Below are 15,304 nucleotides of genomic sequence, written 5' to 3' on the forward strand. Positions count from 1 at the left end.
TCAATATGAGCAGTGATAATAGTGTGCTAGTTACTTATATTTATATACTCACCTTTGTTTATATACCTTTGTTTTCATTATATAGTTTTGTTTTGTCGTTTGATTTTTGTTATGATTGTATTTACGTTAATTATAATTTATCTTGCTGAATATTACTAAAATTCAATTAGTTAACCAATCACCTAATCAATTAATTACTTATCTAAAACTATATAAAATGTTTGTCCGTTGCAACTTATTAGTTTGGTTACTTTTACTTGTGATCATCGCACTAGCGTGAAACAAGTGTTAAGTAATAAACTTTTTAACAATTTAACTTTTGTCATAATTGTATAAAGGCTCCTTAATTGTGAAGCTCTTTAAAAATTTATTGTTAAAACAACTTCAATATATTTATATACTCTATATAATAATTTCTAGTTAATATAAATGTTTTACTATCAATAGTAATACTTTATTGCTAACTTGTATGTAAAAAACTAAAACTGATTTAATTTTCCTATAAAAAGTTAAAATTTAGATTTGTAGATAAGAATGATTATTAACAATAAAATAAATATTTATAACTTGTGGGCTAACGCTTAAAGAAATTAATGGAATATAATAATCGGTAACAACAATAACTTAAGCACGAGTTTTTCGACAATAGTTTATTTCAACCCCTTGGGTACAAATGAATATAATGGAAATAAATAGTATACCCTAAAATAATTTTTTATTACTCTTTTTAATATTCTAGAGCCAAAAATCAGTTACTATGATCAAATAATTTTAAGACAAAATAAGTTTACTCTTTTTATTTAATTACAAGAACAAAATTTTTACATAGTAAATTGAACATCTTATAGCTTTAAAGCAAACACTAACAAACTCATATAATAATTCAGTTTTTTAATAAAAAACGACAATTCATATTTTTTTAAGAAAACACACTGTCTACTTAAATAGATAGTTTATAAAGATATTATCAATTAATATGTTAAGCAGTAGCAGCAACATTCAAAAAATACTTAGAATAAAAAAAAGACTAACGAAATTATTGTAAAAAAGCATCTATCTAAAAACTATCAACAATTTTACAAATTGAAATATGAATCCCTTCTTAAACCCGTTGGTCTAAAACAAACAAAGTGTTACACATCTTTACCAACTTTGAATTAGTAATTTTATTGCCAAAATTACACATACTTTTCATCGTTGTTTTGCTTTCATTTCAACAGAAACATCGCGAACATATATTTTATTTTTCATTTCAGGATTGTAAAATTCATGACCCTGAATTATGATATAATTATCTTTAATTATTTTATGCAACAACTTGGCAAAGTGAAACTGTATCTATTATCATGGTAAAATTATTCAAAAATTAGTAAAAATTAAAAGTGCATTATTGCCAAACAAATAGTTTTAAGCTTAATCTAAAAGTGAATAACTAATAACAGTAGAAAAAAGTATTAAACCGCTGAAAAAAAAAAATTTAGATACTAATTATTCACGTTAACTACTGCTTAAATGATTCATAAAAAATCTTAGTTTAAAAAAACAAAATGCACATTAAGACTTTATATAAAACAAAATATCAAGTCATTGCAAACAGCTATATTCGATCTTATTACTCAGGGTTTAAAAACTTTCAAATTTTTGTAATTTCTTATAAGTTGTAAAATAAAACAAAATAACTCATTATTGTGCTAGTGTAAATTATAACTTACTTGACACCAGTCGTAGCTTTCAGAGTATGCAAACAAGTTTCCTTTGCTATTAATAGCACAAGCAGACACTGGTAGGTCGTGCTGATCGCCATGCTTGAGTTTCTGTCTCGCGTTCTTGTCCCAAAAATGATACTTTCCGTCTGATCCAACAGTAGCAAGCGTACCGTGTTGTGGGTTGAAAGCAATTTGATTCACCTGAAAGCATTTTTTTTATATAGCGTTTTTTATGTATAAAAAAATTTAAGTGAATTTGTAAGCTTCAGTTGCTGTTTCTGTTGTTGTCAAGTTTAAGGGGTAAATAATGCCGTCTGTTTCTGTGCGCATTTGCTATCTAACTAAATAACGGATAAAAAACTTAATGGTTTACATCTTTGATACCAATAACTAAAAAAAAGAGCAAAATGAAAACTAAAACAAGCTACAAAATGTAATATTTTTGCTTAAAGTAATTTCAAACCGTCCTCAACAAGCAAATAAATAGTTGTTCTTAACATATAAATTTTTACTTATTTAGTAAACAATCAAGACAAAAAATTTACAAAGCACGGTTGGCTTGCCAGCATGATTTGAGAAACTTAAATAATAAAATTATCATTATATTATTACTGATAATGAAACTGAAACCTAAACTAAAAACTTTTAAACTAAGTGGCTTTATAGCTGTGCCGGATACAAGTGTGAGTTAATATAACTCCGCCATACAAACTGACCGACTTACATACTGACCTGGTTGTGATATACAAATGTCCGTTTTACATATAAGTCAGATAATGTTACTCCATTCTTTGATACTGAATTGTTTTTTACAATAACTTGTTTACTTATCTTAAATGAATGTTTATATACGCAAACAAGTTCTTATTTTTATTACATGCCTTTGTAATTGTTAATAAAATACATACATTATTTTATTACACACTTATAAAACAATTCTTACGTGATAAAATAATATATTTTTTTGCAAAAGTTAAAATTTTGGTTATTTGAATAGATTTTTGAACTGTCAAACAAAATTTTTAAATTAGAAATTATTAAGACTACTTCGTTGTACTTCAACAACTTCTTACATACCAACAACATCTGATAATGAAGTTATTAATACTTAACTTGAATCTTTAAAACTTAAAATAAATTACTAAGTAAGAATGTAAAATTGTAGTGAAGTAACGTTACTGGAATATAAATAAAACCAAATTGTACAGTAATCTTCCTTTATTGTACCAACATATGTTTCTGTGTGTTGATTCGTTAACACACAGAAAGATATTTTGGTACAATAAAGGAAGATTACTGTACAATTTGTTTTTATTCTTTTTAGTTTTATTGATTTTTTTACTCTTGTGTAAAAATGACCCTCCGTGCAAAAGTGTCTTCGTGCACATTAGACCGGTTTCCCTAATTAAAACAAACAGACCTTTTTTTTCGAAAACTTTAAACTTTTTTTTTGAGATATAGCTAAAATTTGTTTAAAAATATAGTAATTTTTAGTAACTTTCACCAATCTCATTTAGTACTTATTTTTCTCATTTTATTTTTCGCTGTCATAATTCTATTAATTAGATCTACAACCTTTTTTTTTCTTTCAAATATATATTATTTTTTGAGATATGGTTTCATAAATATTTTTTTAAAGAATTTAAATTGTCAGAATTTGAATTGTTATGTAACCGTTTAAAATAAACCTATTTTATATTTCAACTAATTTAAAATTATTAAAAAATTTTAAAAATCTGCAATAAATTTCAATAAAACTTTTGAACAAGTACTAAATTTTCATTTAAAATTTACTTCAAGCTTCTAAGTTAACTGGATATAAGATATTCACTACCTTAAGATTCACTGGTTGTTGCTTATAGCAGCTTTAGACATTGGAATAATCTAAAAACCTAGTTTCAACACAATAAAAAACATATTTTATTAGGGCTAACCACGATATTTAATTGATTATAGTGTTCGTGGAATGATGGAGTTAAAGATATCTCAGCTTGGCTCAAGATAGTCGAAATAACTACTAATCAAAATTTAAATTAAAGAAAATTTAAATTAAAGAAAATATTCTTACTCTTGTTAGTTGAAAAATTTACAAAAAATAAACTTTAAGTCGAAATTATTTTGCAAAACTTACTGCAAAAACGTCTGCTTCATTTCTGTGGGCTTTAAATGTAAAATTTTCTCGCCTGTAATGAAATAAACTTGTTATTTAGTTATTTTATAACTACAACAACAATATTAATGATGACAATATTTACAACAAAAAAATAGCCCACTTGTAGCAAAAATCGACCATACGTAAAGTGCTCACAGGATTTTCGAGAACAATATCATATCAGTATAAGAACTAACTGAGATGGAATGAATCAAGAAAATTTTCCTATATTGCAAAGACACAAAAATTTATAAATTAGAAGCAATTTAACTTACCTAAAAACAACTTAAGAACTAGCTTAACTCAGATGACTTTTTTGGTTGAATAAAATCAATTGTTTAGTTTAGTGAAGTCATTTTCATTAATATAACATCTGCAAAGAACTTAGAAAAAAAAATTTTGGGGCACAAAAGATATTTTTCAAAAATAAATATACATAACAACTCCTAACGGATTTTTACTGTTGAGATTTATTATTGCAACTTTGCCCTCAATACCACCCAATGCGAAGCCTTCTCCGTTTTGCTGATGCTTGTCCTTAAATATCGCTACACAACGGTGCTGTAGTTTATAAAAAATCATATAAAACATGTTTTTTTATAGCTAGTAACAATATTTGAATTTTTTAAATATCAAATTGAAGTACGTTTCTCTATGTTAGATTAACACCAAGTTCTGTGAGTTTTAAGCCGTGTTGTTTATGTAATTCCTAAACTGTTTTATTTATTTAAAATAGATAAATGTCGCTGGTTTTAATATTTTTTTTTTTTTTAAGTTTGTCTTTTTTTTTATTGTAGAAAAACCGTTTATGTCTATTATTTTAAGCATTTATACACAAAGTAAAGATTATGTTTTTAATTTTAAGAAAAATTGTAGTTACAAAAACCAAAAGGTTGATTAAATGTAATTTTATTTATAAGTGTAAAAATAAACTTAGTCAACGCGTTATGAACAGTAGTTTTGTTCATTAAAAAATACTATCAAAAAGAAAATAAAAGAATATGATCTAAAAATAAATTCATAAAAATAAATACAACTCTATACTTGAAAACGTAGTGGTGATTCAATTGTTTTGTATTGTGCTGGTTCATTTTCCAATTTCAAACAAACTATTTTTCTATCTGCACAGCTTATAACAGCCATACCATGTTTCTGCAATAATTTTTCACTTTTATTCAAACTTAATTATAACAAGAACTTTGTTTTTTTAAGTAATGATTGTGTAAATTATTTTATAAATTTAAAAAAAAGAACATTGTTTCCACCAAAAACCTAAACAATCATTTACTGACTTTTTAAAAATAACATAAAATTTCTTGATTAAATTTTAACTTAATGTAATAATGAGAATATACAAACTATTGAATTAAAAAAAAAACATTTTTTAAATTATAACTGAGCAAGATAAGTTGTTTCTTAAATGGAACTATATAATACTTCTTAACATAAGTTTAACCTTTTAAAAAATATGCAAATGCGTACAGTTAATTCAAGTTAATTAAACAATTACCGCGTCAGCAGAATAAACACGTTCAGGCATCTGTAATGTTTTCATTGGAGTAGACTGGCGAGTGTCCCAAAACTATTAATTTGATGTTTTTATTTTCGATAAAACACAATTCAAATCTTTAAAACAACAAATTTTAGAAACAACTAGTTATTAAAGATGTTTATAAAATATAGAAGATTCAAACAAGACCACTTTCGTTTTAATATAACAAAATGGTATCTATAAAATAATTATTAAGTTTTTCAATTTCTATGTATACTATTGTGGAAACCAACATTAAGTTACTTGTTGATACATGCACATATTAAAAATCTACTATAGATATTTCATAAAAAACGTTTAGATTAATTTTCTCTTTTAATATAAATATTTATTTGTTGATATAAAAAACATCGAAATTTTTTTAATTTCGAGTAAAAAAGTGTTAGTAAATACATGGTTGACTAAAATATTTCAAAACAAAAAAATTAAGTATTTTTATATTAAAAAAATATATTTAACGATTGTTTTAAGACAATATCAAACATAAGTTAGCTAACTTTATACATAAAAGTCTTTAATGTAATGCGGGCGGACCCGTCCTGTAAAAAACTATCCAGCCTGTGACTTACATCTTAATTAGTACCTTTAGAATTTTACTAAACAAGTTAACTCTTAAAAATACTATAAAGTAGAATTGTACGTCCTGGATAAGACGTTTAAAAGTATCCGAGTAATGTGCGACTCGATAACCAAAAAGTTTTTTCGTGCACCAGGTCCTAGGACTAAACTTTTTGAGCGCTTTTTTTGTTGTTCAATAAACATTGGTAGAAAAAAAAATCAGTAAACTTTGGTGACAATTTTATGATTTTTCTGTTTTAACTAGGTAAACCTACCTTAAAGCAGATAATTATCATAGAAATGATGTGAAATTCAAACTAATTAAATATAACTTTTAAAAATAGATACACTCAACTTTAACAAAATCTGTGAAAATAGTGAGCTAAATTATTTCGTTTTAATGTTCTCTTTGTACAATTTGTTTCATTTGAGCAATATCATTTATTTGTTTGAATATTCAACATATAATCGAAAATGTTTAGTTGATTGATATCTTTATTAATTAATGAGAAACACAGAGTAGGCTGAAAGGTGGGTCAAGCAGAAATCGACTTTTTTAGTGACTAGAAAACTCAAATTAAGCATTGGAAAAAACTGTGTATAGTTAGATATGTTTTCTGTGTTTTTTCCCCTTCAAGTATTTTAGAAGTTCTGTATAATTAATTTTATCTCAATTTTCAGTGCAAAATTAGTCAAAAATTTTCATAATATTTCTCGAAAAATGGCTTGCTAAACTACACAGAAATACTTATTTACAACTGTTTTTTTCAATCAATATTTTTAAATATTGTATAGTATTAATTAAAAAATAATTTAAGACTTCTCTGAAAACTCAAACATTTGATTTTTTTTTTCTAAAAACTGCTGTATTAAAAAAAAAAGTTAACAAACTTTATTTATTGTTTGCAAAAACAGAAAAAGGTTATATGCCCCAGTCAGAGTTTCTTTAGAAAATATTTTTAGCCTCTACTATTTTTGCTTAAGCTTAGGAAAACATCAAGTGAGGTTTCCAGATGGTATCTAAAGCTATATAATTCACAATATTACTTTAAGTTTTGAAAAAATTTATTTAATAAAAACAAAACAGTTAGTTCAAGACAAATTATCTTATTTTTCAAAAATCATTTAACTATATTTAAGAAAATAGTAAAATACTAATTAATAATATTTTAGGTTATTTCTTGTAGTTTTTGCTAGCTATGTCCATAAGAAAACTATCAAGAATTTTGAGTATTTTTTTGACCGATAAATAATAAAAACTAGCTACAATTAAACTTACATAACTTCAGAAGTACTTTAGAAAAAAGAAGAAATCTACTTAACACAATTTTTTAAACATTTTGTTTGATTTTCTAGTCCAAATTTATTTTTGTATAACAAGTATTGAAACATAGAAAAGTTATCGATTTTTATCATTCTAATACTCAAAAATTACTTGCTAATAGTTTGACAATAAAGGTTCTAACAAAACAAGTCTGTAGGAATATACAATAATGAGAACTATTTAAACATTACTTGCTTTATTCAGCGTTAAAAAATTATACCACAGAGTTCTGAAAAACAGTATGCACTGCAAAAATTAATAGATTATAAAAAAGACTGATTATTCTATATTCTAGTTACTATAAGTTATTAGTCTATTATAGTTGTGTCTTATATTTAGTAAATTAACAAAAAAAATCTTTATCTTCTATTCTTTTTTAAAGTACTTATTATTTTTTAGAACTCCAGGGAACTAAGTCAATTGTTAGTTTTTAATAAAGTATTAAATGAAAAAAAATTATCCAAAATCTTTTAAAAAAATGTATATAAGGTGTATAGTTATTTAGTTTAAAAGTATCTCCGCCGCTTTTACCTAATTTTATTTTGCAATAATTATGTTTTTACTATAATTTAACTGACCTTAACAGTTTTGTCCCAACTACCCGTCATAAGGCAAGTGTAATTTGAAGTTTTGATCCAATGACAAGTCTTAATTGGAGCATCGTGCTGTGCCACCTAAATTTTTTTCTGTTGAATACGAAAAGATCAAGTAAAAATAACTTTTTTAAGTGCTATTAAACAACTTTAGAAATTTTATAGACTTTTTTTTAATTACTGTTAGAAAACAGAAAAACTACTTGAATTAAGCTGTCAGTGTTAAGGTCCCACATTTTTGCTGTTCTGTCAACTGATGCAATAAAAACTTTTGAAATATCCTGTGTAATAATTACAAAATAAAAATATGAGATTAAATTGAAAGCTATTGAAGCTTTTTAAAATGTGCCACAAAATAAATAGACTATTAAAGACATAATCTATTGTAAAAGCTTACATAAATTCTTGAGACAAGCTCAAATGAACATAAAGGTTTGATCATACCTTTTTAAACATCAGACCAAAAGCTATGGGTAGACTGAGACCTGGGTTCTGTTTTTATTGAAACTCAACAGTCAGTTGCAACTTGAGCTTTTCTCAAACTCATGAGTTTTTTTAAACTCATGAGCTTTTGTAAACTTTTGCTCGTCTAACAGCATGTGTAAGTCAAGGCTTAGGCTCTGCTAAACTTTTACCAATGCTTTCTATGCACAGTGCGCTGGCAATCAGCAATAGACCATTTTAGTGACTAAAAAATTAAACCAAAAGTTTTATTTGTTAGTTGATTAGAGCTGGGTTTCTTCTTTAAAAACTAGGTTTGGTTTTATTCTACTTTTAGTATATTAAAAAAATTTTAAGCGTAAATGTGGAAAATTTTTAGTGTTTTGAAGTTTAAAAATAACTTAAAAAACCCTTAAGTTAATGTTAAAATTAAAGCCTACAGTAACTGCTAAAAAATACCTAAAAAGCTTTTTTACAAATACTTTTATAGACTCCAAATATGTTTCTCACTTAGTTAAATTTTCTATGGATCAAATTTTGTTAGAGCCAATAGAAGCTTGACCTCCCTTTTCAGCCCAATATCCTTTGATTGTATTGAAAATGACCCTACCAGCTTACCAGCTGTAACGTTTATAGATTGACATCTGTGGGTTTTTTCCAACTAACTTACAAATTTCAAAAAACGGAGGTCTCAGTCTAATTAAAGCTTGTGGTTTGATGATCAAAGTGGTATGATCAAACCTTTATATTAACTATTTAGAAACATTGATTATTTTTCAATTTATTTATGAGATTTCAGTTTTTGTAAATTTAAACCATGAAGCTTAAATTGTTACATCATTACATGTTATATTACTGTTTATAATAAAATTACATTATGTTTAGAGCAAAGCTAAATGTTTGTAAAAGATATTAAAAGTTTAAGTTTAAGTATACAATAAACTAACATCACTCCAACAAACATCTAATGTAGGTCCTTCTAAGTTTTGTGAGGCTTTAGGAATTGACACTCCACTATCATTAATTTTCCATAGTCTTACCTGATAACACATAAATAGTAGAAGAGTAATTTAATTTGATTATTTAATCTTTTAATTCCAATTTATAATTTGATAGTTCAGTGTTATGCCTTTATAGTATCAAATTATGTATGAGAATTAAAAGATACAAACAAAGACTATAATTAAAAATTGTATTTATATTGAAGACCTATAACAAACCAAAAAATATATAACGCGTAACTAATTTAGCTTATCAAAATACGAAATTGAGAAGCAATAGCACTAAACAAAAGAAAGGCAACAACCTTGTTTCCATACACAAAATATGTACTTAAAAAAATAAAAACTCGATAACTAAAAATTAAAGCAAGCTAAAACTAATAATAACAACAAACAATTAAAAAAATAACTTAGCTTGTGCAAGAGTATTTTTAAAATGGACTAACAAAATTTATTTTCTTGGCATAATATGAATTTTTTGTAAGCTTTTATGAAATTTTGTCAATAAACTTTATTTTATTTGCTTTGACAACAGAAGTTTTTATGCGCATAAACAGTTATCAATTATCTGTTTTTTTCATATAAATTAAATATTTACCTTTGCAATGAAAGTTGCATAGAAAACAATCAAAAATACAATTCTTAATATTCTCAAAAAAAAAACTTGGTCTTTAAAAATGGGTATAATCCTTCTACAACCCTAATTTTTTCTAGTAATTAAACATTTATAACATAACCTTATCAAATACTATAAATATTCAATTATAAATTGTTAACAAACATCATTACTCCAAGACCCAGCTATAAGAAATGTTTCAGATGAATTTGCTGGACTGAACTCTAAGCTGCTAACTGAGTCTTTTGGAGGACTTTCAACTTCTAAATGTTTCCAGGTATCTACAATTATATAGTTTTTTAACAAGTACTAATGATTATTGTAATATACTATACTGCAAAACATTGCAGACTCAACTAATTTATATATTTTTTAAATACAATTACCATATAATAGTAAGGGTTTTTTTGTTTGGAAACTATTTTAAACTAAGCTATCTATTATTTCTTTTTACCTTTCTAGGTTAAAAAGTAATAATTGATGAAAGACAAAATTTAGAGTTCCTTAAAAAAGGTTTAAAAGAGAATCTAGTGAAAATGTTCTCAAATAAATTATATCTGTTACAAGTCTAAGATTATAATGAGCATGTCTTTTATCTGAAGTCATTTTTAATAGCCTGTATTTTGATAGATTTATAAAAACTATTAACTTTAGCATAGTTACAAATAAAAACATATAAAAACTAAAAAAAAAAATTGTATAAATGTTTTTACTTAAGAATCTTCTGCGCACAATAAACTATTATTCATTTGGCTTGACTATATATCAAGATTAAATATCTAAAAGTACTAAATAATAACAAAAGGACAAATAAACAAAACTTAAAAAAAAACAAAAAATTTAAAATCAAAAAAAGCCTGAATTTAAGAAAAATATCAAAAACAACCTGAGCTTAAAAAAAAACTAGCTGGAATTATCCATAGTGTCCTGGTTTAAAACATTAAAACAAACAGATATACATAACAATGAAAGACAATATTGTTTATATAATTTAAGGGCAAAGTGGTCCAACATTTTTTTTTACAAAAATTAACATTTACTCTTACCTTAAAGCTTAGAGTATATACTATAAAAAAATTATCATATAATTTACCAATTTCAATCTATTTTTGAGATATAACCTGTTTTACAGAAAAAAATAGACAAGTGCTCTACTACAAAATAGATTTTATAAAAAAGTTCAAATTTTGCAGACATGTTTTCAAACTTACAGTCATAACATGTTTGTTATTTATAGCTCTAAATAATGTATTATAAATTTTACAAACGCCTGAACTAACCTTTAAAAAAACGCCTATATTTGATTTTTCAAAGTATAGGCCAATACTAAAAGCACTCTGACACTAAAAATTCTTTATAAAAACAGCTCAAAATTTGCAGACATATTATAAAATGTACAGTTATTAACCCGTTTGTTTTTTACGTTGTATTAAACATTTCATAACTGTCTTATTTTACATTAAAAAAACCTATATTTTTCCAGTCTAATTTTTCCCAGTGGAAAAAAGACTACATATTATTCTTCAGCAAATAAATATCAAAAATTTCATCAAAGTTTAACCATAAAAACTACTTTCTTGTACTTCCTAATCTAAGTATTTCTTACTTGATAGAGTTATACGAAAACTGCAAAGTGTGCAACATAGTTGGCTGAAAAGGGTAATCAAGCAGAAATAGACTTTTTTGTGAGTATAAAATCAAACATAGTGATATAAAAAACTCGTAGAACTAGACATTTTCTTTCCAAAACTGTACTTGATAGTTTTGCTTTAAATACTTTTGAAGTTTGTAAGTTAAAATGTGACAAATTTTGCTGTTTTTCAGTTATAAAATAACTCTAAGTATAAATGCTTAATAATTTATATCAAGTTATGAAAAGAATTTTCTCAAGTAAATACGTTACAGTACCATAATAAATATTACACACTTCAAAATAACTTATTGAATAGATATTTCTAATAAATTGTTATCTAGCTAAATTGATTAAAAGTGTCTAAGAGCTAAAAATAGATGGTTGTGTTTTAAATAATATTTTTAAAAATTGAACAACTTTAGGATGAATTTTAGAAAAAATAGTTTAGTAGTTCAACTTATTTTAACTTGATTTACCTTGAATAAAATCAGTTTATGCAAGTAAAAAGAATTTTGTTATAAGCATCACAATAGTTCCAAACCAAAAAATTAAGATTTATTACTATAATTTTATCAAAAATTTATTCAGCAAACTAAGTTTTACTGAAAAACCTCATCAGTACTTTAAATAAATAACTCTTATATAACTTTATCTGAAAATTATTTATCTATCTAATGCACTGACAAACTCTTTAAGCAAAGCTTAGCTTGCTGAACAAATTTTCAAGAATATAAGAATATAATTTTGTTCTTCTTCTATGAAGTAGAGATCTTTTAGTTTTTTACCAATCAAAATTGTAGAGTAAAGAATTATTTCAATTAATTAAGTAAAAAAGTCTTGTTTAAGGTGAATTGCGTTCAAACAAAATTATTATAACTTTTTTATGTTACTAAAGAAGTTAATTTACAAAAATACTACTACTAAACTACACCTAATTCTAATTATAGTTAAATATTTTACTTGACAAAACTTAAAAGACATCATAAATTTTTAACCTATTTTTCTTACTGCTCCAAAGTGACTGATTATGAATTTAGTTAACCTTTTTAAAATGATTAACTTTTTAAAATGTAAAACCAATTTTTTGAGCTTAAATTTTAACCAAATTAATTATGTATGAGTTAAAATGATAGAAAAAAAGATTGATAAGTTTTAAAACAATTTCATCTAGTTTTTCATTTAAAAAAAAATAAATTTAAATTTAATTTTTTAGTTTAAAGTTTTCATTTATTATATTTATGTGAAACAATTGATTTAATTTAAAGTAAATTTTTGTTATTATGTTATATAAAGAACATTATATTTAAATTACTTTTTTGAGATCCAAATACAGTACTTTGACTACCAAACACTGACATTCTTACTTCTTTATATAAAATATTTTATTTTTTAACTTTATTTATCTTAAAAAACTAAAATACTTGGCTACAACTTTTATTTGTATATTTTTTTCTTAGTCTAGGGAACTTTTAACTTATTCACAGTTTTTAAGCTATTAAGAAAAACTAATACAAAAAATTCCCCTACAACAAACAGTAAACAAAATTCTTAGTAAAATTGAATGTATATATGCAGCATAATTATTATAGGTATAGTGGGTAGGTGTCAAAAATGTAATAATGGACACTTTTGCACGAAAGTATTTTTGCAAGGGTTAAATTTGTTTTTATTCACAATTTTTTTAACTTTCTCTGTTACCCCTAACCTAGCCTGGTAAAAGTCATTGCTTTATTTACTCGAGCGTGAAATTACTAACTTTAAAAAGCCAAAGTATATACGCTTCAGTGCTCAATTAACATAGTGTACAATATCATTTTTACAACTCTGCTCCTTACTCTTTGTCGGTAACTTTTTTTTTTTATAATTTTTAATTTTTTAACTTTCACTGTTACCCCTAACCTAACCCTTAGTCTTTGTGGATCACTTTTTTTTCTTGTTGGTGTTTTTTTTACTATCACTGATACCCCTAACTAACCCTTAGACTTTAAAAGTAAAGTGTATTGGTAATTTATAAAAAAATAATATATAGTTTTTTTTTTACTGTCGTACAAAAGTGACTCTTCCTGCATATTTGACCCTTCATGTAAAAGTGTTCTAGTGTATATTTGACCCGTCCTCATATAAAGTACAGTTAATAAAAAAATTACGATTAGGTTTTAAAAGTTTATTACTTGACATTGTAAGGATATCAAGCAAAACTACTTTTAAATACAATCAGATACTTAATACAACAATAAAAGTCCTAAACAATTTAGTTAATTTAGTATTTGCATATTTATAAACGAATCGTCAATCATAAAAAAGTATTAAATGTCACAAAAAAAACTATTTTTCCAAAATTATTTTACTATAATTTTTGTCTTTTCAGAAAACTGGGTCAAACGACGATTCAAATTCTGTCAACTCAAACTCTGACAATTTAAAGTTAAAATTGAATACCTGACAGTTTAAATTACGACAGCTCAATTTATTTTAATAACTTAATGAGAACAAGTTGTAAAAATATAGTTTTTTCAGCAATTTAAAAAAAAAAACTGACAATAAATTTACTTTTTATTTAAATATATAGAAACACTTTTGTAACATAGCAAAGAAAAGTTATTAAATAAATAGTAACTTATTAAGCATGAAGATCTTAAAAAAGTTGAAGCATGGTAAACTGTGCAGTTTTATTAAAAAACTGACAATGTAGATATTTTTAAAGTAAAACACAAAAATACTATTACAACGTTTTAAGTATAGCTTTGTTTAATATATATTTATATATGAAAGTAAAACTTAAATTTAAAGCTATTTGAGCTGTATAAAATGAAAATAGACAAAAAAAATTGTTAAAACAAACACGAAAACATCGTAAAAAAGTTGTAAATAAGACCTTATTATAGTGTTTAAATGACAAAAATTGAGTATTAAATAGTTTTAAAGTACTTTCAATTAAAAAACAAACAACAACCAAAATTTTAGGTAAAAATAGCACGACAAAAAACTATTAAAGCATTTTGAACCGTGCACAATAATGAAGGTAAATAACTTTTCTCTTTTGAAAACTTATTGATTTTGTTAGTTACTATTAAAATACTTCAATATGTTTATGCAAATTACATATTTTATTCGCTATATATAAATAAGCTATTTACATCCCAGTATATTGAGCATTCTTTTTTAGTTAAGGCAAATAACTATATTAAAGTACTTTAAAATTCATGATTTCTAGTAGATTTTCATTTATTACTGTAATAATTTAGTTTTCAAAAAACCACTTCGCATAATAATAAACAAACCTATAAATATTTACTGTAAATAAAGTTTATTGAACAAAAACGAAGATGTTCAAAAAAAATGTTGGACTAAGAAACTGTGTGTACAAAAAGACCTCTCGGTCATCGAGTCAGATTCAAAACAAAAAAAACGGTTAAATAAGCTAAAAAAAAAAAAAAAACTTAGCTAGCAAAATTTAAAGTTAAAAAAAAAGTCACAACAAAAATTATAAAAAAAAGTTGTTATATTTATTACAGTTAATGCGACAACTAATTTATTTTAATTAATATTATTAAAGCATTTATAAATAAAAACTGATTGACAAGTAGAAACTAGGTCGTGTTAACTTTTAGCTGTTCAAAACTTCTATGACTAAACGGTCAAATTTAGACGGTATGCAAGAAATCCGGTTTCAAATCCAGCCAGGGGTGTTTATCTGTAAACAAAGTACTTTTATTTTTGTTCATAAA

General features: G+C 24.7%; 1 protein-coding gene across 1 annotated transcript; it reads right to left on the reverse strand.

The window, feature by feature from the left end:
• Window positions 1-806: 806 nt before the first annotated feature.
• Window positions 807-13,031, reverse strand: LOC145834157 (mRNA export factor-like). The gene is made up of 11 exons (XM_082941520.1): window positions 12,889-13,031; window positions 10,109-10,224; window positions 9,274-9,366; window positions 8,089-8,166; window positions 7,871-7,966; window positions 5,369-5,440; window positions 4,903-5,010; window positions 4,310-4,419; window positions 3,838-3,889; window positions 1,713-1,907; window positions 807-1,275 (listed from the first exon to the last, which is right to left on the reverse strand). Exons 1-11 carry the CDS (start codon window positions 12,932-12,934, stop codon window positions 1,192-1,194), a joined length of 1,050 nt encoding a protein of 349 aa, XP_082797646.1. The 5' UTR covers window positions 12,935-13,031; the 3' UTR covers window positions 807-1,191.
• Between the last annotated feature and the right edge of the window lie 2,273 nt (window positions 13,032-15,304).

Source organism: Thalia democratica, chromosome 4 (assembly GCF_965202585.1).
Source record: "Thalia democratica chromosome 4, ktThaDemo2.hap1.1, whole genome shotgun sequence".
NCBI classification, from domain to species: domain Eukaryota; kingdom Metazoa; phylum Chordata; class Thaliacea; order Salpida; family Salpidae; genus Thalia; species Thalia democratica.